The sequence below is a fragment of the Calliopsis andreniformis genome, chromosome 7, assembly GCF_051401765.1.
Source record: "Calliopsis andreniformis isolate RMS-2024a chromosome 7, iyCalAndr_principal, whole genome shotgun sequence".
NCBI classification, from domain to species: Eukaryota; Metazoa; Arthropoda; class Insecta; order Hymenoptera; family Andrenidae; genus Calliopsis; species Calliopsis andreniformis.
In genome coordinates this window covers 8,812,699-8,838,288 of record NC_135068.1, presented here as the reverse complement: position 1 = coordinate 8,838,288, position 25,590 = coordinate 8,812,699, and the positions used below count along the sequence as shown (strand labels likewise).

Sequence of the window (25,590 nt, the reverse complement as noted above, 5' to 3'; positions counted from 1 at the left end):
TGCTGGACTTAATGTTCTAGTAGACCTAAGTCCATCTACTCCCAATAGTGGCTCTAACTTCCGAATCTGCTAACTCGGTGAAGCTGCTATATTTTAGGTCTCCTGCTTCTAAGAGCATCGTTTCCCAGATTTCGTCCTTAGAAGTACGATTCTTTCACTCCATTCGAAGACGACGACCACGTCCTAGTAGGACAACAGTTCCCCCCTCCCGTTCCAAAGGAGGGCAAGAGAAGCGGTGATCGCGCGAAACCGTTCACCGCGTGGCGAATTTCACCGAGGGCATTCTCCCGGCTCTTTCTCCGAGGAATCTCGTCCTATGACGGAAAATGAAATCCGATATTGTAATTCCACGCGTCTGTGTAACACGAGTCGCCGTTGAAAACGTTGAGAACGATATGTGCGTCGCCCTTCTTCAAACCCGATGCTGCACTTCGTGAAATGAATTTAAAGCGCGCGCATACGCGACGGGAGAACGTGAATGCCGTAATATTGAAACACAAGCGGCTGGATATCACCTGAAATTTACTGTAAACCACCGCCACGTTTATACGGACGCGGGAACCTAATAATAATGTGACGCCGCGACGCGTTCGTTTAAATTTAACACGTGACCGAGCGATATGAAATCGGTCACACCCAGTCGCAAGTAGATCCGTGAGGGAAATTGCACAAAGAATCGGCTGAAAACTTCCAAATAGGGTTGCCGCACGAATTCCCTCCTTGCCTGTAGTGGGCGAAGTTGGGAGCTGACAGAAAAAATAACGGGTATCCTATTGGTACAGGTCTAGGACCTAAACCTGAGCGAGGCCTGAGCAATACGATCCAATAGGACACCCGTTATTTCTTCTTTCACCTCTCAATTTTTCCAAATATACCCAAGGAGGAAATTTGTGCGGGAGCTCTACTTCCAAACTTCTCAGAACGATCTGCAGTAGTTGCTGCCGATGTAGTGTTCTTCCTGGTGAGCCGCACGACACCACTTGTTCACCAGCCAACTGAACGTCTGCTTGCCCATTCGTTATTTTGTGAATAAATAATTGAACGTGTGCAAAAGCCTGATGAAAATTTCAATCGATGGCTTTTCGTCCATTCACTGGCTTAAAATTATTCAGTGATCTCTTTCTCTCAACCCATGCTTTTCCCACTGTATCCCTACCCCTTATGAGCGTGGTGGACAAGTACTGCGCCAAAGAATTCCGTCCTTGCGCAGCTTCGATATTAACTCACTTGGAAATCTCCATACGTACATTTTTTCCTGGATAGCGCCGCGTTACAGGATGTAGACGTAGAGCACGACCATGAGTCTGTATATCATTCAACGCAGACAGGGAGCTGAGAGGATGGAGACAGGCAACAGCCTGCAAATCTCCATCGTATCGCGTAGGACCTAATCTGGGTCAACTGAATTGAATTCAGAACCGAGTCGGGGTATTGTAATGAGCGATGGAATTAACTATAGTCCAAGTCGTATCGGAACCTGATTAGGAATTTGTTGAACGTCTGGTATACATATACAGTTCGGGTTCTTTGTTGGGTAAAGTGAAAGCATTGTTATCTAGGCATGTTTTTTTAGGGACAACGAGGACGATTAGTCTGACGATTTATGACTGTAAAAGGAATGGTTGAGACTGGTTGAGACTAAACAAACCTAAGCTAACGGTGGGTGATGGCCGAGGGCCACTTTGCTTTGAAGACTGCTTGTTTGCAGGAAGAGTGTGGCAAAGGCTTAGTAGAAAGAAAGATATGCGGTTTGTTGATAATTTCAAGTTTGCTTCAATACACAAATACAACCGAATCTATCAAAAAACTGACAGGTTAAATCGGCAGCACTGATTAAATCAGTATGTTTATACATACCCATACCAGTACTATACAAATTTAATTTTAATAAGTTGGATAACTGATCTTGCACGAATTATCCTAAAAAAAAGATAGGTTGAAACAAGGAAATGCTCCTTGTATAGTATCATCAGTTTAACTGGAAACCATGTATATTTTTCTTTCCTTTAAGGGCAAAGTTTAGAGGTAGCAAATAACCAGATGTTGCTAAGAAGTAGGGGTATTATTCCCACATGTCTGGTCATGGATTAGTCTTGCCTAGAACCTTGGAACTGAGCTCTCCAACTTTAGATATATTAATCATCACACTACAGTTGCAAAAAATTGCCGAGTATTATGTGAGTCAACAGAGTCAAAACAAAGTTCAGGCAACCCATTCTAGTAAATATGGGATACACTATCTCTTTCTGTCATTCCAAGCTCTAACTGACCGACGCTGGCGTCCGTGGTTGGCGTGCACACGTGCGAAAGGCATGTAAATAAGCGATTTCGAGGAACGCAAGGCATGCGAATGCTGAATTATCCCGCGGATCGATCATACTTTTGTTGCGTATTACAACGGTGAATCCGGGAGCGAGAGATAGCCGAGGCCCGGGCAGGAAGTAATAGTCGAGTGATAGAGTTGAGTGCGGGGAATTTTTATGGGTAAATCGATGTTGCATGCGGAAAGGGCGAAGGAGAGAAAGAGGGGAGAAGTGCAAGGTGGAGAGCGAGTTGGAAGAAGGACGACGGGAGAGGAGAGACAAGGAGGAGGAGTGGTTGCGAGCTGTAGGACGGAGAGAGAGAACAGGCGGCTTGAGAAGGAGGAAGGAGGAGCAGAAGGGGAGGAAGCGAGAGGGAGAGGAGTCGGTGAAATGCGCGAAGGCAAGAGGGAGCGAGAGGAGGGCTGGAGAGGGGGAGAGGCAGAGAGGTAAAGGGCGCTAGAAATCTGGGGCGGGGATAGATCCGGGGGCTTTTGCGCTGTGCACGCGACCTTGAATGCCAGCCAGCCTAGACCTTGCCACAGCTCTTTCGCTCGGCTCGCCTAGTCCAGAGACCGCTTCGCTCTACGTACTGTTGTTTCGAGCGCCGGCCTAAATCCGATGTCTCGCTTCCTCCTTCTTCTTGCCTCGCCTATCTCACAACCTGCGAGCCGTGCGATCGCGACGATTACGTAAAAGATGAAAACTCGAATTATCGCCTGCTGGATCTTGGGTAATTTTGTTTAGAGCTCCACGGCCAGTCGCTGCAATTATTTCTGGAATACCGCAGCGCGTTGTTGCTTTGCAAAGAGCACGCTGAAGGAACTCAGACGCCTGGAATTTGTAATTTCAATCGTCTTCGTTTCCGAGTGCCTCCTTGGTACCTCTTGCTACCACCATAAGCAGTTTGCTTAACCTGCTGGTGGAACGCATGGAATTGTAGAAAAAGCCTTATTTGTACACAAAACGAGCGTGTGTCATGTCCCTGTTCAAGAAGACGAAGGGAGCCATCTTAGATTGACAGATGTGTACATTCATGGAACTACATATAAACAGTATAGATGAATGTAAACTGTGTATTCATTCCGAAGTCACCTATTTTTAAGCACACTGAATACTTTGTAGATCAGTCATTCTGTAGCATATGTAATTGTGTAAAGAGCGATAGACTCGAAAGCTATTACTGGATGTTTGGTAGAACTTTATGAAACTCGAAAGCAGACTCTGAACCGACGTATCTCGACTTCACTGAAGTTCAACTTCATGTATCACTTAATGGATAACGGACACGTTTGTCGTTTATCTGAAGCCTACAGGCTTTTTCCAATATGTAACAACTCAGATAGCACACGTTTTGGAGACGTTTATTTTATGTCCATTTTATACCTGAACGTCTTGCAACATAATTTAGACGTTTTAAAGCTTCCTAAATTTACGTCTATAAGATGTCTTAAAGACGCCCATCTACATGGACGTCTTTTAACACGTCCTAAAGACATACTGATTTGTAACTTTGAACATCTCCAAGACGTCTTTCGGATATTTTTAAGACGTCTCTGTGCTATATGGAAATCCACGAGAAACGAAATTAAACAGTAAACATTTTCACATACCAAACGTCTACAAGCGTTTCCGACTACGCATTTGCATTTTAACGATATCCTGTTTTCTCGCTCGCATTATCAAAAACAGCATCGTCGAAAAAAGAAGCAGAGAATAACGAAGATTTGCCCGCTCTTTTTTGTGTTTAAGTTTCGTAAAATTTATTGATCGTTCGGGGTTTGTGTATGTAGTTGGACGGGTGTTTGCAATGTTGCAGGACTAGTATATTTAGTCGAGGAAGATGGCGATCGAGGCTCACGATCCTCTTGCTCGCTGGAGCGATCGCGCTGGGTGGGATCATAACGGACCTTTGCTCGCGACCGCGCCTAGAATCCGATGGATCCAGCATAACTTCGCCGTTTCTATTTGCCTTTTCACGTTTTTGCCAAATTGCATGCTCCTTGAGATCGCAGCGGCATCTGTTGAGAATCGAGAGACACTTCTAATCACGTGACTAAGTTGCACCGGTTAGCGCTAGGTAGAACCGGTCACGTGACTCTGTGGCGTCCATTGATTCTCAATCGATGGTATCTTCATAGATTTCTCCTCTCCTAAATCCAGAAATTGCAGACACATCTGTGCTTGTCATCAAGAATCGAGAGCTGAGGTGTGAAGTAGCTTCAGAGATCAGGTAAAAAGTGGTATTAGTTTTCATATTCACTTTAATATTAACCTAATTATGAACTTGCGAAAATGGAGGTTTATACGAAGGAAATGCGCGGAATAAACATTTACAATCCTAGATGATCAAGTTTGAATCGGTCAGTAGTATAATCGTAAACATTAATTGCTTCTGTAGTGCTAGTTACAATTCGAGTAGTTGGAAAATACTTTAAACGTCTACATATTTTTACGATACATCTTATCAGGTCGCTTGTTGCGAGCAACATTGTGTACATATTTGCCTACTTATTAACTATTAACGAATTCATATTCTTTAATATTCTAGTAAAATGAAATACATGTATAAACTATATCGTACGTAAAAAATTTCTTTAATTTTTAATTAAAATATCCTATACCCATCACGCTCCTATGCACACATGTGAAAAATCATAGGGATATTGTTGTATTCTAACCATAAAAGTTCAATTCAAATCGAGTCCAAGTTTTCATTACGATGCAGCATAATTCGTTAATCCAAAAGACAATTTTTATCATTTATATAAAAATTAAACGTAAGAATAACGAAACTTGCAGAAAATTCGAAAGAATAATTTTAGTCTTCAACTGGCTAGCGTGGTACTCGCTTGACTCGCTTTGTTCTTTCGAATTCTCGGGATTTCCCGCGAAAACTTTGTTGTAACTTCATTCGGCGTCATTGTTGAACATAGCGAGTCTGCAGTCGCGTGTTTAGACAACACATTTTTCTTCTTCTTGCATTGAAATCGTATTATTGGTCGCGTTAAAAGCATTTTGTTGTGCTATTGGGGGGTTTCAGTGTGTGTGTCGAGTCGTGCGCCGGCATTGGGCTCTGATTCAAATGTGTGAGTCTGGACAATCGTTTCCGCATGGTCGTGTCGTGGCGTGCAAACTTTGAACAGCTCGTTGGCTCGTAATAGTGCGCGTTTGAAATTGTTGATTGTTCGTATTGTCATCTCACGATGAAGAAAACGTTCAACACGCGGGGCGACAATAAGTTCTCGCGTAGTTATAATTTACCGCCAACAAAACTCAGAAATGTTTCTTGCACACATTGCAAGCATCAATTTTTCTTGAGAGGTAAATATCGAACCTTTCGAATATGCGTTCACCGGCTTTTTTCGTATTCGATTATTCACAGAACTTACATTTCAATAAAATATAACGAATAGTTTTGTAACGATTTATAGTGTTTCTTAAACTACTGATTTATGAATCTTTCCTTTTACTTCTTTTTGTGCACACGTTTTGTTTACGAATTTTTTGCGAACAAAGAACTGTATCAGATTCACCTATTTCTTGTCCTTAAATGATACAAAGCGAACGCTGTGGAGGTTAGAATAGTGCTTTGCTTGTATTTTATGCAGAACTCTCTTAAAAAAGTTTTTTGTTTTCTTTGTTTCAGAATTTGTACCTTTAAGAGGAACTATTCCACTGCTGTTGGAATGTGGTCATGTAATATGTGAAAGATGTGCAAATAACTCTCTTCACAAACCTTGTCCTCTTTGTAACATGGTTACACGTTTAGAAAACAGTGAAAAGGTTTCTTTACCATTACATATGTACGCACTGGGATTAATGGTTGTGTCGCATAATCGACCAGTTGAATCCGATGAATCGGATGAAATCAGTTTTTCTAAATCAGTTAATTCTATGATGAAACAGAAAAGTTCTCACGGTTTGTGTCTATACCAAAAAATAGAATATCGCTGATAGTTGTCGGGTTTAAAATAAAGCAATCTGTGTCTGTTTCTAGGTTTATGTCACGAATGTGGTATACAAGCAACAATAAAGTGTCCTCAGTGCAATGCTCTTTATTGTTTTGTTTGTTATTCAAAGGTATATTTTCTATTACAAAGTTTTGTCTTTTGTTCATAGCATCATGCTTTTGCAATTAGTGTAATTATTAGGTACAGTAACTACAGATGAACTTGTGTTTTCCCAGATCCATGGAAGAGCTTTGCAAAATCACTCGAAAGTTGTATTATCTGATAATGATGATCAAAATTCCTTTGTTGTAAAAAATACATGTTCTGAACGGTGCACAGAAGCACTAGGTTATTACTGTGAACAATGTGATATAGCAGGCTGTTCTCATTGTATATTACGCTTGCATAAGAAACATAATTATTTTCCACTATCAGACAAGGTTTGTATCTTACTTAGTAATTACTTAAAAATTTGTCCAAATATACAACGATAATAATGTATTTTTCTTGTGTTTATTTGTTCCAGAATATACAGTTGTTACCAGAGTTTCATAAGGCCCACAACCGTGTCATGGAGAGTCTGAAAAGGATTCGTCATGCACAGAAGGTAAGTCGAAATTTAATTTCACATTTTTGTATGAAGGGTTATTATTATGTTGCATATACAGTAGTAAAGCATATAATTACAAAATGGCAAATAAATAAATTTATTTAATACTTATTAAAAAAGTACAAATTTTCATATGCTAATATTAATATGTTGCAAAGTATAATTTTAATGATTATAAAATACACTCTAAAAAGAGGAAAGATTTTTATTAATTTATAGTCATATATGATTCTCATTGAGTACATTAGGCTGTATATGTGACATTCCTATAAAAAGTATGACCATTATTGATCTATGTAATGCATGTATAAATACATAAATTTTCTATATAGTAGAGTACAATCCTGTTATAAATAATTACACAGTACAAATATGACTAGACGGAAACAAAATACTTATTACAAGTTATTTTACACTTGTGTGATCTGATATTCTTAAGTGCTTTATGTCTGCTTGAGTGATTAGATTAGATGTCCTAATTGCATAACATTTCAATGAAACAGGATAACTTGATTTTTTGTAGAGATCTCACATCAAATTTCTCTTATAATACATTAAATATAAATCACACACAAACCTATAATATACATATTGCACATTTCCAAGTTCACAAAATTTGATCACACTTGATAGTGTAGCAGACACAACTCATAATTATTTATTGCTATAACAAATAATGGCAATAAAATATGTTCAGTATGAGCTACGTTTAAATCGACAAGATTACAATAATTTAACTAAAAATTATGTACTATTTATTTCTTCTGTTTGCGTTTCTGATTTATTCTTGAGCTTTTCTTTCTCTTCTTGCTGTTGCTTTTTCAATTTCTCCTTCAACTTCGCTTCCATTTCTTTAAATTTGAGTTCTAAATATCGATCCACTTCGGGTCCAGTAAAGTCCTCAGGAAACTTCGGCATCACTGGCAGTATATACTTGTAGAGTCTTTCATTTAACACGTATAACTGCGTCGTTGTCTCGCATTTAACGTTGAACCACCAGTCGCAAGTCAGTGCAACTTGGCTGAATATGGTGCCATTTGGGCATAAAAATGACGATTTCCCACCATTGAGATCACAGTAGTGCCACACCTATAGAATAACCATACAATTAATTTAGAATCTTAAAGTTCTTTTCATACAGTGACTAATAATTAAAAGTAATTTCAAAAATAGCTTTGCATTTTGCATATATGCAAATGTAATTTTGGCACTAAGTTTTATACTTATTACTAATTCTTTAAAGGGTATCATCAAATTTCTCTTGATATTTCTTTAAATTACGAACAAAGTCTTGCTCTTAAAAGGATACCAAAATACTATTGAATTAAATATTCTCTTAATTATCACTCCACCAAAATTTTACCTGGCATCCAGTTTCTGGGTCTCCAAAGAACCCCTTATACCGCTGCTCCTTGCAACTGAAATTCGTCGCTGGTATGCTAGAATAAGCCGGATAATCAACATTAGCTGCTCCCCTAGTAGCACCATATTTGACCGACGGTTGCGGGTCGCTAACTTGATGCGTCGAAATTTCGTTCGGCTCTGTATAACTATAAACCGGACTCTCCGTAGTGATTGGTGTCGGTGTAAACCGCCCTTGTTGCACCACATCCTCATTAAAATCCTCCGTAATTTGATAGGAATGCTCCGTCGGGTTGTCCACTTGTGGCCTGATGGTCGGCAGAAACACCTCCTTCTCTTTCTCAGGGATGTCCTGAACCACAGGAATATAATAATCCACCACCTTATTATTATTAACACTATCAGCATTGTAACTAGGCCTGACGGGTAGCTGAGGCTGCACCTCCTCCTCGTAAGCCGTTTTGTAGCGCTCAGGATCATCGGTCAGGTAAAGTGGATTCGGTGTTACTTGGAATCGCGTTTCAGTGATGACCTTTGGCCTATGTGGCCGAGTCTTGCCACCTGATACTTTCTGAGGAATCCTCGGCGGCGATATTAATGGCGTTAAAGAGGGTGCTTGAGGGTACTCCTCTTTCTTGGTGTTGTGGAGGATGTTCAGTATCTCGGCGAGTGTCTTCAAGCTGTTGTCGATGTTGTCCTTATTCAGCATCTCAGGCAGACGCTCGCTCAGGTGGAAGCTCTCGAGTATTTGGTCCAAATTTACGTTTGGGTTTCGTGGGGGTTGCGGAATCAAAGGGGGTTGCTTCGCCGCGACGGGGTCGAGGAACTGCACGTTGGAGTAGACGGGCGGAAGGTGTCGATGTCCCTGCGGGTCTTTAATGGGGTAATTAACTCTGGTATTAGCAGTGGGCCGAACGTTGTAATCCAACAAGTAGTCGTCTCGGATGTTAGTAAGGATTGGCTTAGCCAGCTGTTTCCTAGGCAGGTGATCTCTGCCATTTGTCGTGTAAGGTCGTAGTGGTCTCACGTTTGCGTAGTATCTGTTCTCCTTGCGTGCAATCGGGCTGGATGTGGCCGTAATGTCAGGGTACGCTTTCTGTTCTTGATAGAGTTGAGAAACCATGGAATAGTCGTCGTATACAGCCTTGGAGCTGTATCTCACGGGTGTAAAGTAGTCGTTATCACTACCCAATTTCTGAGGATCGTATTGCACGGAGGGGATAAATTTCTTTTCTTGATTCTGTATATTGAGGCGATGGTTGTTTCCCTTTCTGGGTACGTTGCTAATTCTGAAGGGGGTCTGTGGATTCTTCCTTATCAGTGGGCTGCTTTGATACTCTTTCGAGGAACTCTGCGACCCTGGGGCCTGGCCGCTGACAAAATTGTTGGCATTGTAGAAAGTCATGTATGGTATCAGCCTTCTGTATCTTTCCTTGAACTCGTCTAACGTTATCTGTGCTAACGATTCATCGTCGTCTTCTTCCACTGCCACTTGTGTGGAGTTTCCATCTGACGACGCGGTGCAGTTTCTTGGAGATAATACTGTAACAGAAATAAATTTATATTAAATTGTTGGTGAAATGTGCTTAAAATGTTAATTAGCATTTACTGAGTCTCTTATTTATTAGCGAGTTCAACAAAATTCTTCAGGATTTTCCAATTTTTTGTCCTAAGCAATATCTCTGCATTCACGATGTGGCTTTATTAATGAATACAACGATATGTATAATATGTATCTACTATTTGAAATGCAAGGGATGTATCACACCAGTTACGGTACTAAATATTAATTTATTTTTACTGAAATAACAATTTTTTGGAACACAGATATCAGCTACAACTCCATCCAATATTAAATTGTCAACATATCCGCAATCTGTATCCAACAGAACCTTTTTATGAAACCTACATGCGAAGAACTTTAAATAAATGAATCTCTGAGCTCGCCTCATTTTGAAACCTCTAAGTAGATCATAAACTCCAGAAAGATTCTCAAGTACATAAACCACCACGTAGCTTACACCGCAGTTGGTGACGGACCTCTAAGGTTAATCTCAATCTAGATCACCTAGATCGCAGCCTCAGAGGTATTCCGCGTGAAATATAAGTCGAACGGTTAAAATCATCAGAGATGGAGGTGGTGGGCACCGTGGGGGATGAAGGGACCAGTAAATGTGCCACGAGTCCCTCTAAACTGGAGTGTCATTCTCGAGTGTTGGGAGGGCTGCGTAATCAGCGGATCCTAAATATTACGACGAAGAGATACCAGTTCGACGTGTCGTTTCCTTACGCTCGCGTGAGACGCGCTCCTAATCGCCAACCTTTTAAAAAAAATCACCGACGCGCATCGTTATACCACGCGGCACGTCCCTCCCCCCGCGTTCTCGATCTCAGTCTGTTCCCTCTTGTCGGGGATATGCGCGAAGTAATGCGTGCACTGCACTCCGCCCGAGTGAAATTAAATTAGAAGGAAAATATTCGGAGAGCCGTCCGGCGCTTTTGCACGTGCACACCGAGATAGCAAGAATAAAGGCCGTGGATACGTGCACGCACGCACGCGCGTGCAACCCCTTCGCCCACCCCCAGCGCATGTATGCATCCACTCGTGCAGGATATATTCGCTCTGGCACGTTCGAGTGCTGCAACCACTAAAAACGTACCAATCCTCCGGCTCTACCCTCTAGCATCAACCCTCAACCCTACGTTCCGCGACTACCTCTTTCCACCCCCGCTGGACTCTTCTACCATCGTACAGGATGGCTCAATCTTCTGTCAGTGGATGGACCAAAGCGCTGACCGATTCTGTCGGGCGACGCGAGAAACGTGTCCTTTTCAATCGATCTTTACGTAATGGAAATGCCATGGTGTTTTTCTGGAGTGTCGGGATGCTTGTTTCGTTTGCTTAGGTGTTTGGGGTGGTTTCTTGGGTGGATTGGGGTGGTGATGGGAGCCTTGTGTGGATATTTTGCATGTTTTATCTTGGGTTGTTTAGGAAGCCTGGAATTGGTCATTTTCAGATTTATCGATTTTCCTCTGTGTGAAGGGAGGTATATACGATTATGTGATCTTAATTTTTTGTCTCTTTTTAAGTGTTCAACCTCACTACCTGAGGTCTCCAAATCTGACCTCATTTCTGCCATATTCTAGATCTCGAAAAAAAGGAATCACAGTCCAAGGCACCATAATATTCAAATTGTCAAAATAGTGTTTAAGTTCAGTGTTCCAATAGCTAGATGCTTAAGATGTTGAATGTCCCAGTAAGTGGATAACCGAGCAATGCCTATTCCAACACGTGAATTGCGTCCTAGTGACTGACTATACTCAGTGATTGTCTAGGAGTTGCACAAAAGTAGTGCAGGGAAGATTAATCCAGCTCACCTTTACCCCATTCTTAAAGTACACTCTCCACTACTTCTGTGCAACATTTAGACCATCACTGAACATACTATTTATTAGTAGTACTGGGTTTTTATTAGAATTTAAGCTTAAAATTAAATGAAGTTAGCGTTAGTGTCCAGGACATGGTCAACTATTAAGACATTTACCTTAAAGTCAAGACTTGGGATATTAGAAGCTTAAAAATTTAACTATGGCTATGTGTATAGTAGGTGATACAAATTTAAATAAACCCTAGATTGCCCCTTTCGAATACCTTCAAAGATAATATTTCTGTCTCATGAAACGTCCCCTGAAATGTATAATATTAGGAGCAGTGTATTCCAGAGCACTTCTCATGAGACACAAGTAGATTTGTTTCATAATTTTGGAACACGTCTTCGAGTTTCGATTCGTCAGGGGTCGTCACGTCGCGGTCGTAGCGTGTGGGTGGATATACACCCGTCGCCTCGCCAGACTCGCCATGAATTTTTATAAACCGATTATTTAGTGGCGATGTAACAAAGTGCTGGGCTGCATCGTTGGAAAGCTCGACGGTATCCGAGCGTGGCACATCAAAGGGACAGCCGCGCCGGCAGAGTGTCTCTTTCCCGCGCGCAGAGATGCACACCGTCCCCGACCTGGAAATCCAATTCGATTCTGCATGAAATGAGTCTGGAAACTCTTCGTGTGGCGCGCGCGCCGCTTTATTAATCCTGTCAGTACGAAACGTGATTGAAAAATCCGCAAAGCGCGTGTGCCACGGCCTCTAAGAGGTGCTCGCCCTGAAAATTTACAAAGCGCTCGTGGAACGTCTGTATCTGCATAAAGATGTACTGTACATGATCCTTCGGGCTAGCTGGACTCGCTCGACCCTCCCTCACTTTGCTCTTCCCTTTCCCGCCAATTCGATTCTGGACGGCGAGTTAAGGCGACATTTAGACCCGCCTCGCCACATCAAGCACCCCGACGATACACGCTTTGCCTGGGATACGTTCCCCGATTTTTTCCCACAAATATTTAACGACCCTCCGTCTGTTCGACTCCACGAGAGCTCACCTGTGGTAGACGCTAATTCCTTCGGTTTTCCTTGTTTGGTGTCGTTTTAATCTTCTCGCGACCTAGCTTGTTGGTAAACAGGCTTGTAAGCATAGTTGCCAGGTTCGACTCCGCGAATGAGTGACGTCACGTCCCCACTACTCTATATGTATTCGTGACGTCATGACATTATGTATATTTATGTTGTATTTATATTACATTTTTTATCTCGTATGGTGCGTTTAGACCGAGTGAGTGAATGTTCGTTCTTTCTCCACTCTAGCAAAATTCGAGTGACAGAAGCATTGTTGCATTTATTTGTCGATTTTATTTATTCGTGATGAGATCGAATTTTGTTGAACTGGGGAAGCAACGAGCTTCACTCGCTTGGTATGATGACGCCATTAGGATCTTTGGTCACTGCGAATATTCGGAAAAGGGAATTGTATTTTTGTGTGACTTTTTTCATTCAGAATTAGAAGATTCTTATGTTTTATGAGAATGGGAAGATTAAAACCAGAGTGATATATCAGATAGGAACTATTCTATTCAAAGATATGGCTTGTTGTAGTTTCGACCAATTAGATCGCGTGGAACTGCCATAGGGGAGGAGCCCTACCCCCACGTAGCGCCACCATCACGATGCACAGAGGGCGACTCTGTCGCGCTCTGAGGTTCAGCAGAACCTCAACTGAAAACTTCAACAATTCTCCTTATAAAAAGAATTCCTCTCGCCCTATTTACCTCTCATCTAACTAAACGCGAAGAAAATAATAAAAAATTCAAATTTTCCAATAAAGCTATACTTTCCACAGTTCCACGAGACCATAAAAGCACTCGCTGCACTTCATCGCAAGCGTAACGCGCGTGTCTCGATCGTAGATCACCAGGGTCGAAAATTGATATTCGAAGATTTACTGTGCGCGCCCCCAAACTAGCCTGGACCGTCCGATTGCGTTTGCTTGGCGCAATTTTTAGTTATTCGATTACCTTGTTGCCGCGGCTTCGTTCTGCGTCCCCAGCCCCGTGCTTTTGTTTTGCTCCTGTCCACGAGGCACTCTAATTCCATACTCGATCCGGGACGCGCGTAATATTTCCCCACAAAGGCAGACGGTAATTTTTCACTCGTTAAGAACTTTCGTTTTCGCACGGCGCAAAATGAGAAACGGCTTTATCCCGTTCCGTGTGTGCACGTCGTGTTTTCACGCACGCGGCCCTTCGTTCCGTGACCTGTGCACAATAAATAAGCCGGCGGTCGCAGTAATTTCACCCTCGCGCGATTGTGAATATCGACGTTACCTGCTCCACCGTTGATATTGGGTGCGCGAAGAGCTAGCTACCTTTTCTGTCGACCGTTTTTGAATTACGATTGCGACGATCGCTTTGTATTATGCGACTAGGTGTATATTTTGTCGCGCTCAGTTGCCAGGAGGAGCGTGCGGCTACTATTGACAACAGTAGTCGGCGTAGAGGACTTGTCCATATTTCTGTCTGCATATCTGCTTCCGTGTCTTCGGATTAAAACCATTTACGAAGAAAGAAATGTTAGTAGAAATAGAACACCTTTTTGGGGTAAACTTAAATGAAAATATAATTCCTTAGTCCTTTTTTTATCACAGTTAGTGGATAACTGAAAAATGCATATTCTGGTGCTTGAATTGCATCCCAGTGAATATACTATTTTATAATAATACTCTTTGTTTTTTAGTGTATTGATTTTTATTAGAACTTAAGTTTAAAATTAAATAAAGATAGTGTTATTGTTCGTATATTGAGACATGATTGATTACTCTGACATTTATTTTGTGTTCTCATGCAGCTTCGCTTTGATAAGATAAATGTCTCAATACTTGGATGCTTGAGGCATCAAATGTTCCAATAAGTAGATAACCTACAAATGTATGTCCCCATATTTGAATTGTTTCTCAGTAGCTGACTGCTATTTTATGATACTCTTTTTAATTTTGTATTATCTGCATGAGAATTCAAGCTTAAAATTAAATGAAATTGGTCCTAGTGCTCAACTATCGAGAGATGGTCAACTACTGAGACATTTACCTTATAAAGTTATGGCTTGAAATTATTGAGGAGCTTAGCTTCTAGCCATTTGACTTCGCTTCTCTAAAGGCCAAGTAAAGTGAAAGAGTAAAGTAAATAAAACTAAGATACATATAAGTAAAGTAAATAGTTTCAAGGAATGTACGATTGAGCTGGTATCGAGACCACCCAGTAAAAAGTCGAACTATTTTATTTAATCCTTCACCGAAGAATCTTAAGTATTCAAGTGTAGGTAAACATCAAGGAATTCGGTCACTTTCGACTGTTCCGTAATTTACTCCATATGGTAGACCAATTTATTCAATTACATGGGTATGTTCTTCCCGAGATGTCCGTGGTAAAAGTGAGAAAAAAAATAAGGAATTTCGATTGCGCAAGTTGACCGCTCCACATATGGAGTACTTGTTACATAAACGCGTACGAAGAAGACTTGTTTATAAACAGCAGGTTTTCAATTAAATGTATGTAATTCCAACGAGGGAAGAAACCTAGCAAACATTCAGGCAATAAGGAAGCAAAATACAAATAGATTATTAGCCTGTCATCATGAAAGTAACAATCACAGGTCACTTCTCTTTTGCACTGTTTTCCAACTCGTAACGTTAGCTCATGACTCAACCGATCGTCGCTTTCAACGAGAAATGACAATCATCGACCCCTAATGGTACCTTTGGTTCTCCACGGATTGATTACCGTCTCTCTTTCCCTTTTCATAACGTTGTACATATAGCCGTTGCAAATTGCAAGTGGATTGCGTTGCGCAACATATTGTAGCAGCGCGACACGAAAACTCGACGTGTCCAGCAGAATGTCGTGCCGATTCATCGGTATCTCGATACGGAATATTAATTGGCGGCTATTGGTCTCCCGGATTACGTTATTTCGAACGCGCGTGACCTGGAAGCGTGACGGACGCGTGGAGTTTCATTGCGAGACGGCCACGAAGTAGACACAGACGGAATGCAGAAGCTTCTCTGCTTCCCTGTCGAACTGTTTTACCCGAATCCTTTTACGAATAACTGCGACAAAACCAATCGAATCCCTTTCTTGCATTTTGATTAGTAGGGTGAAGGTACTCGTGTTCCTAATACTGTACCTGAGAGCTGACGTGACATACATCCTGTTTTGTTACTTTTCAGGAGATTCGAAAAACAAATGTGATTACCCACTTCATAATATAGTATTTAAAGTTGCTTTTTAGTATTAAATTTTCTTTATTTATAACCTGACAATTACATTTCTATTATACTAATAAAATGGAGAGAAAACAATAAGACCCTGTGAAAGACTTAATTTTGAAAAAATTAAGCTTGGGTTAGTCTGGCTCTCAGGTACAGAATATGGCAGCTTTTAATGAAAAAATTGATTAAAAATATTTATATAGTAATAAGTAATAAAGACATGTGAAATTGACTTTACAATAAATATACATGAATTAGTTAATATTAGTTGTGTAATATCGGACACACCTTTTTCAGATCTCAAATTTTCTGTCCTACTGAAATGCCCTATATTTCTTGAATTCCAATTAAAAATCTGTAGATTTTAAGAGGGATCTAGATTCTAACCAGGGATGCTAAGCGAGCAGAACTTGTCAATGTCATTAATTATGTAGGTTAGATCGTGTGGGCTCACGTCATATCATTCCCCCACTTCGACTGTATTGGGTCCCCATGCAACGTCGTTCGCCCCACTCCAATCGTATTGGGTCCCTACGTCGCGTCATTCTCCCACTCCTACTCCTATGCCCCTACCTACGTCGCCAGTGACGTCAGAAAGTTCTTCTCGCCTGGCATCTCTGATACTAAACACGAATTTAGACTTTTCATTTTGGGTGATGAAATGCAGATAACTCATTCACAATGAAAATTGTAAACATTGTTTTCATTTGCATTTCATCTAAAACAAAAGTCTAAATTTGCCTTAACCTATCCTATATACAAGGTTGCCAGGGAATTTCTTGATGAAAGGGAAAAGCAAATCCTTCATACGTCCTACATCCTCTCAACTCTAAGGGGATTCGCTTTCTCCTTTCGGCGAGGAATTCCCTGGCAACCCTGCCTACATGGAGCTAAAAAAATCTTCCTTCATTTTAAGACAAACTATCCTCAGAATATGAAGTATCTTTCAATTCGCAGTGCTCTAACTTTTCCTAGCCTGTATTAAGTACTACTATCCTATTACAGCCCGATATACCGAAAAACGATCGAGTTTTTCGAAATTACTATCAGTAGAACTACTCACGCTAGAAAAAATAAAGGGCGGCGGCGGAACACGCGCCAGACGTTTGAAGCGTTTTGAGAATCGCGAATCCGTGCACGATTTATAAGCGTGCTGTATTTCACGGAAGCCAGAGAGAGAGAGAGAGAGAGAAAGGGGAGATTGAAAAGGGTCTGGATTGTAAGCTGTATTTTCCCGCGTCGAGTGGATGTGTAATGACCCTTTCGCTTTCGTATCGCGTGCATGTAATTACCTTCGTTACGTGCGCGCACGGCCGCCGTGAAACAGCCGTGGATTTTCGCTTTTCCTTCGCCCCGCTGCATCAAGATGAGAGAGAATACGCGTTATAATTGCGCGTTATAAAAGCCTCCTCCCCCCCTTTTAAAATTCCCAATTCGATATCGAAAAAGGCTGGGGTAATGCGATCAACCCGATAAATGAGGTTTTAACGATGATCGTTTTAGGAATGCGCGCCGCTGAGTGTCATCGGTAATTAATCGTTGTTGCATCGCGACTTTTTCTCTTCTTTGACAGCGTGTACCTTCGATAATTAAAATCGACGGCTGGTGTATTAACGGGATCGATGGAATGTGGAATATGTAGAGGGGCTCATTCAGAGAGATGGTTCAATTCTGTTAGAGATAATTCGAAGTAACTTTCTCTTAATTAATTCACGGCTGTGTGCAGCGATAGGCGAGTTGTATTTAAGAGTACGTAGTATTCCTAGATTATAGCCTATAATTAATTGAATTATTGTAGAGGCGAGGATGTGAATAATAAATTTCAGCTGGATTTAATGCTGATACTATCGGGCGTCTTTATTGAGAGGTCTGTGTGTGAAATGGATATTGACATTGTCATGTAATGTGTTGTATCCTATACTCATTCCTGGAAGAATGTCAATTAAAGGTATAACTATTTATTAGCATGTCAAAATAGTGTAAAATGCAGTAATAAGCTGTTCAGTAATTGTGACTTGTCATAAACACTCCTTGTTAAATAAAGCTGATCCGAGTAATAAATTTAGCAAATAAAATTCTAATGGTTATACTTTCTATGTATTTATATCTGTATTTGTAGAATAACTGCTAATAGAGGTTGAAATTGCTCAAACAAAAAGAAAAGGTAGATATTGACAAGAGTTGTTGTATTGCACTGTGAAATTAGGGATTCGAAATTATTTCTAGAAGAGGCATAAAATACTATTGTAAGAGTCAATGAATAAATATACTGCCCTAGCTATGGAGGACAGTAAGTACAAAAAAATGTAAAATTAAGTTTTCTGTATCTTTGGATAATTTTCTACAGTTTGTGTCTTGTTATACTGCAAAATAACAGTAAAATATTTTTAGTAGATACTACGTTTCTTCATGGTTGGATAGTATAGTCTTAAAAAAAGATGAGAATTTTCTGAAACTAAAAATTCTTGAATTTAAAACTTTTAAATTTAGAATTCTTGAATTTAACAATTTTGAATTTTAAATTTTCAAATTTTTGAATTTAAAAATTAAAAATTTAGATACGGAACTTAAACTTTCAAAAAAATGTTCTCAGAGATGCTTCAACGTTTTCTCAGACCTCGACAAGCTAATCACAAAAAAATTCCCCAATATGTCATCCCTCTTCCCTTGCCTAGACCTAACCCTCGAACCAAGATTTCCATCCCCATCTAATTCGAAATTTCCAAAAGAAGTCTCCTCAGCTCAAGTCGCGCCGATGGCAACAGAGAATCAAACTTCCTCGTCGGCATCCTGGGAATTAACTTGTCCCGAAGGTTTCAGCCAATGATCATCGCCGAATTCGACCAAATCCTGAGAACATCTCTCGCTCGGTATTCGAATAGGGGTGCGGTAATGCGCGGCAACTCCCATAGAAACTTACACACCAGCCGGTTCTTGTTCCGTCTAATTTCACAGCTTTGTATCCCCTTAAGGTCCAGTTTCAGTTACAAGCTGCGCAACACCGTCGTGCAGGTATAGAAGCCCTGGCAGCGGGGCTGCCGCGTTATCCGTCCGTCGTTGTCGGCTCCTCAGACCGAATCACCTCCCCGACAGATCTCTCTCGTCCCCCCCCCCCCCCCCCCCCCCCCCCTCCCTACCCTTCTCGCGGTTCAGAAGCACCCACGAGACCCAAATACGGCGATGCCTCGCAACTCGCCAGCGGGACGAGTGTCGTTACGCGGCTCGTTTTCCGGGTTTAATTAAATGACGTGCAGAACGCGCCAACACAGGCTTCGCTTTTCTGGGTTTCCGGAGCCCCGTACTGAGACGGGTCAACCGTAAACCAGAAATGCGTGCGCCCGCCCACGCATTAGCAGGCTGTAGTCGCGTTTAGTGCTCGGCTTTTGTTCACTGCCCCTCGTGGGTCGATTACAGGAGTTTGGAATGTTTTGTTTGCTCGGTTTCTGTTTTCGGGATTCCGATCGTGTTTTCTGGGCTTGGATTTCGGTGAATGGGGATCGTCGATTTCGCGAGGTAAGGCTGCGGTTGTACTAGGTGCGTTTCTTTTGGCGAACTATAGTCTGGTGACTGTGTCTGAGCTTGTCTCGCTTATGCAATTGATAGTTTGAAACTGTAAATGGCCTGGTAGGTACACGTGTCCTAATACCTAAATAGTAACGTTGTGTTAAGCTTAAATTCTGATGCATTAAGTAACATAAATCTGCTATTCATATTATACTAGTTCTGGGTTCTCGGTTTAGGTTTGAGGCTCCTTGAAACTGGCTAATTTGGGACTCGTATTCTCCACCTCACTGCTTCTTTAGTTACTGAAAAGTAGTTTATTAAAAAGTTAACGTAGTTACTAAAAAGTACCTGAAATTTACTAGGGTCAGTATATGAGAAAATGAATATTATAATAGTTCTGGGTTCCAGGTTTAGGTTTGAGTCTCTTTGAAATTGGCTAATTTGGGGCTCGTATTCTCCACCTCACTGCTTCTTTAGTTACTGAAAAGTAGTTTATTTAAAATTTAACGTAGTTACTAAAAAGTACCTCAAATTCACTAGGGTCAGTATATGAGAAAATGAATCTTATACTAGTTTTGGGTTCCAGGTTTAGGTTTGAGGGTCCTTGAAAATAGCTAATTTGGGACTCGTATTCTCCACCTCACTGCTTCTTTAGTTACTGAAAAGTAGTTTATTAAAAAGTTAACGTAGTTACTAAAAAGTACCTGAAATTCACTAGGGTCAGTACATGAGAAAATGAATATTAATATTCCGTAGTTAAAATAACATATCCCCTGGTTCTAATATACTGTTATAAATAACTGACTCCACGTGTACACAAATTTGCACTCAATTCCTCCAGCCTCCCCTACACATTCCCCCAAATACCACAGTGCATCCCTCGCGGCAGCGGAAATCCGCCGAACCTCTCTGCGCCCCTAAAAATGTGAAAACTTCAACAATTCCAAACCGCACGACCATCGAAGGAGTGTATGAAAAAAGGAAAGCCTCGAGACGGGGATTCGTTAATGCACCGTGGATCAGTTCGAATTTCGCCAGGCAGATGGCCCGCGCTTGTAACCGCGCAGCGAGGCGGTTCTTTGAGCGCGCGCTCGATCCTCGGGGGGAATACGGAATTTCTGCTCGATCGATTGATTCCACTCGATTGTGCCGCCGGACAATACAGTCTCGATTAAGCAACGAAAGGCCGGCAAACGAAAATTAATACAACATAGCGGCCGCGTATGCTCAATAGCGTGTGCACTCGTCCGCCCCCGCCTCGGCGCAGCATTATGCGTGTGCCTCTGTCGCGTTAATTTCTCTCGGCGCTCACAAAACAGGGTCGAGAAGAATGCCGTCGAATCACAGCCGAGTCTTAATCGTTCGACTTTTTTCTCGTCGACAGTCGTCGGAGGATTGGGGCCCGAGGTCACGTGGCTTTGGGTCCTGGGCCTGAGGTCACGTGGCTTTGGGTCCTGGACCCGAGGTCACGTGGCTTTGAGTCCTGGGCCCTAGGTCACCTGGCTTTGGGTCCTGGGCCCGAGGTCACGTGGCTTTGGGCCCTGGGCCTGAGGTCACGTGGCTTTGGGTCCTGGGCGCGAGATCACGTGGCTTTGGGTCCTGGGCCCGAGGTCACGTGGCTTTGGGTCCTGGGCCCGAGGTCACGTGGCTTTGGGTCCTGGGCCTGAGGTCACGTGGCTTTGGGCCCTCGACGCTCTCGGGCTCGGTTAACTAACCCAAATCAGATTATACGTGGATGGTGATTAAATGAGCCTCCGATGGAGTCCCTCATCGAGATCGTGGTTAATAAATGCTCGCGCTCGAATAGTTCTGCGGAAAACGTGCAAACGCCCAAATGTCAACAAATGATCGATCCGCCTGAATTTCGGCTGATTATGTATCGCGTATTCGGGACTGGCGGTATCGCTTTAACCCCTTGACGATGGAATCCGCGGAAGGTCGACCTCACTGGGCATATTGGGGTGGATAATGATTATCTTGGGTAGTAGCTTTTGTGGAGTGGGTTTCGAAACGACTGTTTATGGTCGGTGCAGTGTTGTCTCGAAACGTGATCACAATTCGGGGTCATTTTGAGGCTTGGAGGTGGACAGAGAATTGAGGTTGAGGTGAGCTTGGTTTACCAAGGGCGAGGATTAAATAAAGTGAAAGAATACTTCGAAGGAAACGTGAGGTTGAAATATTTCGATGTACCAGGAGTCGATCATGTCCCAATATTTAAACAGTAACGCTAGTTTTATTTAATTTTAAGCTTGATTCGTGCATTTTTAAGTTGTCCACTTACTGGGACATTCGACATTTCAAGCATCCAGGTACTGGGTCATTTGGCTGATACATAATATATTGATCTAGTGGGACGCCATTTAATTTTTGGAACGTGTGTAAAATCAGGACATGTCTGAAGTGGTTGTCTACTTATTGAGTCATTTTTAGATTGACCACTTATTGAGACATTGGACACCTTAAACATCCAAGTACTGGGACATTAATCTTACCATCGAACAATTTCTTTAGCTCCAAATTTCGAGTAGCTCAGTACTTCGACAGTGAATATTAAATCCTGCCAAGTTAATTCAGTTTAATTTAGAATTCCAGTTCCATTTTTTTCGGGATTGCGTTACTTCCTATTTCCTTCTTTTATTTAAACAAGACTGTTGAACAGAGAAGTTCAGTTGCAGAGATGGGAAGTCCAGCGGAATGCAGGGACTATTCTATCGGATGTGTCAGCGTTTTCTTTCTCTAGTGCTCCAACACCTTAGGTTTTCGTTACCAATTCGTAGGCAAAACGACACAGGACCACACGGGAGCCTCTACATTTCCTCCAAACCATTTCTCACGTTTTTATGTCGTCCTGTTGGCTTTTTTCTCATTTCTCCCCTGTAACTTGGACACGTGCCGCGGCGTTGAACAATAGTAGATAAGCAAAGCGCTGATACTGCTGTGGTGTCGGATTTCGTTCTCGGACGACCAAAGATCGCTGCAGCGACACTTGCACGTGTGACTTTTTTTTGTTTAGATTTGGTTGGTTTGTGAATTAATCGAAAAAGAAACTTGTCCAGTTTGGACGATTATTCTTCAAAGTCTTTAATCGAGAAAGAAAATTTACATACGTGCATAATCTGCATCTTATTTATTGGGGGATTATAGATAATTTGTAATATTTATAATACTTGTAAACTCTGCATATCCACTAAATTCTATTGCAATTAACTTCACCTCTTACTTATTCCATATTTCAAGAATTGCTATAAAAATATGGTCATTAACACTACTCAACAATCATGCTAAATATTCATAAATTATTTTTACGTGACATGAACGTTGTTGTTAAGAGGTTATTACGATGTTTAATTAACAGTAAAATTAACCATTTTATAGTTCGATTTTCTCCAGCCATTCGCTTACTGCAATTTGACCTCTGACGTCATGTAAGAAGTATTCATTTTCGTTTTTTAACCAAGCACTTGATATTTTAACCTCCCACATGGTATCTGTATAGCCTCCTATAATTGTCTTCCACCTGTGAACGCTGATTTTCCTTGGCGAAATAAAAGACAGCCGATAAATTTTAATTAAATTAAAGTTGTGAATTAATTTGACTAAAAATCGCATTGCCTCTGTACTCGCATGAAATCGATTTTTCGTTTCGTTTAATTTTCTTTTTTTAACTTTGGACACAATCAAAAAGGCCGGGTTATACTTCCTATTTAATTACATTGCAGTTAATTCGGAATTAATTATATCGCGCTTGCGGTTCCGTTCGCTAGAAAAGTTAGCGATTCGTAGGATTGTTCGGCGAAACTATTGAAACACATATAATCGCGGGGCAAATGCGTTGCTATTATTTGAATTTTCAGCCGACTCGTTCATTTGCTCGAATAATTTCAACTATTCGGTCCAGGTATTCCGCAAATTTAAATCGATTCTACGCGGCCGATCTTATTGGCTCGCCGCGAATACAGGTAATATAAAATTAGCGATGAAACGCTTTGATAATTGGGTATTAAAATCTAGCGATAACTGCACTTTGTGCGTCCCGTCACCGATGCGTATCCCTCCTTTTGCAAATATTTATGGTTCCCCGAATTTGTTGCGCCGACGATATTATTCGATGCGCGCGATTTCGCCGCATATCTTGTCGCATTGGCTCACTATGAATCGATTCGTTTCACTGTAAATCGTATCTTCCCAGACCGTGATACACTCAGTGATATTCCCATACTTCAATATTAACATTTTGAAAAGGAGTTACTCTGTAGTTTTTCAAACTCACGAGTTTACCGAATATGTATATTAAATTTAAGAAATTCTGTGGTGATAATTAAAAAAGTAGTTTTTGCAATTTAAAAAATTTTAAATGTTAAGATATTCAAATTTTTAGAGTTGTTAATTTTTGAACTGTGAATTTAAAATTTTCGAATACTGAAACTCAAATTTTCAAATATTTCAAATTTAATATAGCTTTTTAAATCAGAGGTTCAATTTTTCAAATTTTTGAATATTAGACAATGAAATTATAGTACAGTTTTGATGATTTCGGGTACTTATATTCGATCAGAGTAACTTGAAGATGGAATAAGCAAGACTCCCATGTCTTCAACAAATTGAAAGTGACTGCTGAAGTGGAAAATGACAGTCACTGCGATTTAATGTGATTTATATGAGTTTCCTCGTAAATTCAATTTGGTTCTTGTGAATTTCCATGAACTAATAAGGTTAATAATACGGGGTATCATTAATACAACTAATCATGTAACTTTCATGTTGCCAATTCATATTTCTGTGTTTTCTGGCCACGTAAAAGTGATACTATATATTACTAGTTGTAAAAGAAAACTTTCACTCGTGAAAAGCAGATCAAGTAACATCTAAACATCGCAGTATTTCCTGATTCTTTTATATCTGAAGAGGCGCACGGCATGCCGACATACAAACTGAAAAGGACGTTTCTAGAAACATTTCAGCAAAAAGCTTTTTACACGTTTCAACTATATTCACCAGATATTCCGAACGCGCTCAGTGATTTTAGCTTCAAACCAAATTATTTTTTCATTCACTTCGCAGTCCTCTTTTCTATTACTCTTGTCGATATCATTTATGATCGCCAAACACGCTCTCGAACATCTCTAAACTTGTTGCTAGCGACCAATCGCTGGCAAAGTGAGCCTATATCGAGAAAATACTACGCTATGGAAAAAACATAAATGTGTAAAACACTTGCTTTCATGAATGACTGTATTTCATTAGCAGAAAAACTGGAAGAAATAGAAATAGAAATACGTAGTCTTCAGAGAAAACGATGAAGCAGTCTATAGGATCGATCAGAAATTAAAACAGGTTATGTCCAAATTTACCATCCCCTTAATAATCCAGTCGCGTTCGCGCGTCAAAGAAAGGGGAGAGCGTTGCACCGCATCCACACAGTGCACACTAATACAGTCAGCGAAGGAGGCAGTGTATCGGTAGCTGGCAACATTTCAGGGGAAACTTCTTGCACTCGAATGAGCAGCTCCGTCTCGAACGCAGCGTATACTGTCTTCAGGCGTTGAAATTACAAACGCGACGACGGCCTGTCCTCTGTCGTTAAGGTCTTCGCGACCAGTTCGCGCCAGACACGCCGAAAGTTGGATTTCGCGACGCGAACACTCGTGGGGGCCGCTTCTCTCCGGTTACAAATAACGAAAGTATTCTCCCGCTCGAGGCGCTTGGTCCCAGGCTGCACCGAGTTTTACATGGTAATGTAGTGAAGCGGGACGGGGGCGGAGCGAAGCGACTCGCGAAGGGAGTTAAAGCGAGACGTTGTTTCGCGAGGAACGACGACTTGAATGATACATTCACCTGGAGGTATCTCGTTACCGGTTATTTGGGGCTGGTCCTCGTGTAGCGAGCTACAGCGTTCCTCTAGTTACTTTTCACCCCTTCACGTGCGAGCTTCCTCCTCTGCAAGTTTCTCGTTTATGAGTAAAACGTGATCAGGGTTCTATGGACATAAAATTGCGGCCGAGCATATCGCGTGCAGGACTTTCTTTCGTGGATTTTTTTCTTAGTTTCTTCCTGTCTTGGGGTTGGTAAGACAGGTGTGAGCTGTAAACGTGGTTTTTTAGTACACTTTGTAAACTCGTCGAGACTGGAGCGAGTAAAGACCATATATTACCAGTAAAAGTCACTGAGAAAAAGGAAGGTGAAAGGTTACCGAGGTGTAGGGAATTTTG

General features: G+C 41.3%; 2 protein-coding genes across 2 annotated transcripts in view; one reads left to right on the top strand and one right to left on the bottom strand.

Annotated features, from left to right (window-relative positions):
- Window positions 1-5,506: 5,506 nt before the first annotated feature.
- The window catches only part of Qin (tudor domain-containing protein qin), a 227,942-nt gene continuing 207,858 nt past the window's right edge, over window positions 5,507-25,590 (top strand). Inside the window, 5 exon segments of the mRNA XM_076381779.1 lie at window positions 5,507-5,624; window positions 5,950-6,222; window positions 6,301-6,383; window positions 6,490-6,693; window positions 6,780-6,860. Of these exon segments, the coding sequence (XP_076237894.1) occupies window positions 5,507-5,624; window positions 5,950-6,222; window positions 6,301-6,383; window positions 6,490-6,693; window positions 6,780-6,860 (759 nt within the window).
- Window positions 7,108-9,830, bottom strand: LOC143181849 (uncharacterized). The gene is made up of 8 exons (XM_076382508.1): window positions 9,812-9,830; window positions 8,227-9,767; window positions 7,616-7,952; window positions 7,488-7,566; window positions 7,417-7,440; window positions 7,278-7,371; window positions 7,225-7,239; window positions 7,108-7,155 (listed from the first exon to the last, which is right to left on the bottom strand). The coding sequence occupies exons 1-8, from the start codon at window positions 9,828-9,830 to the stop codon at window positions 7,108-7,110; spliced, it is 2,157 nt and encodes a 718-aa protein (XP_076238623.1).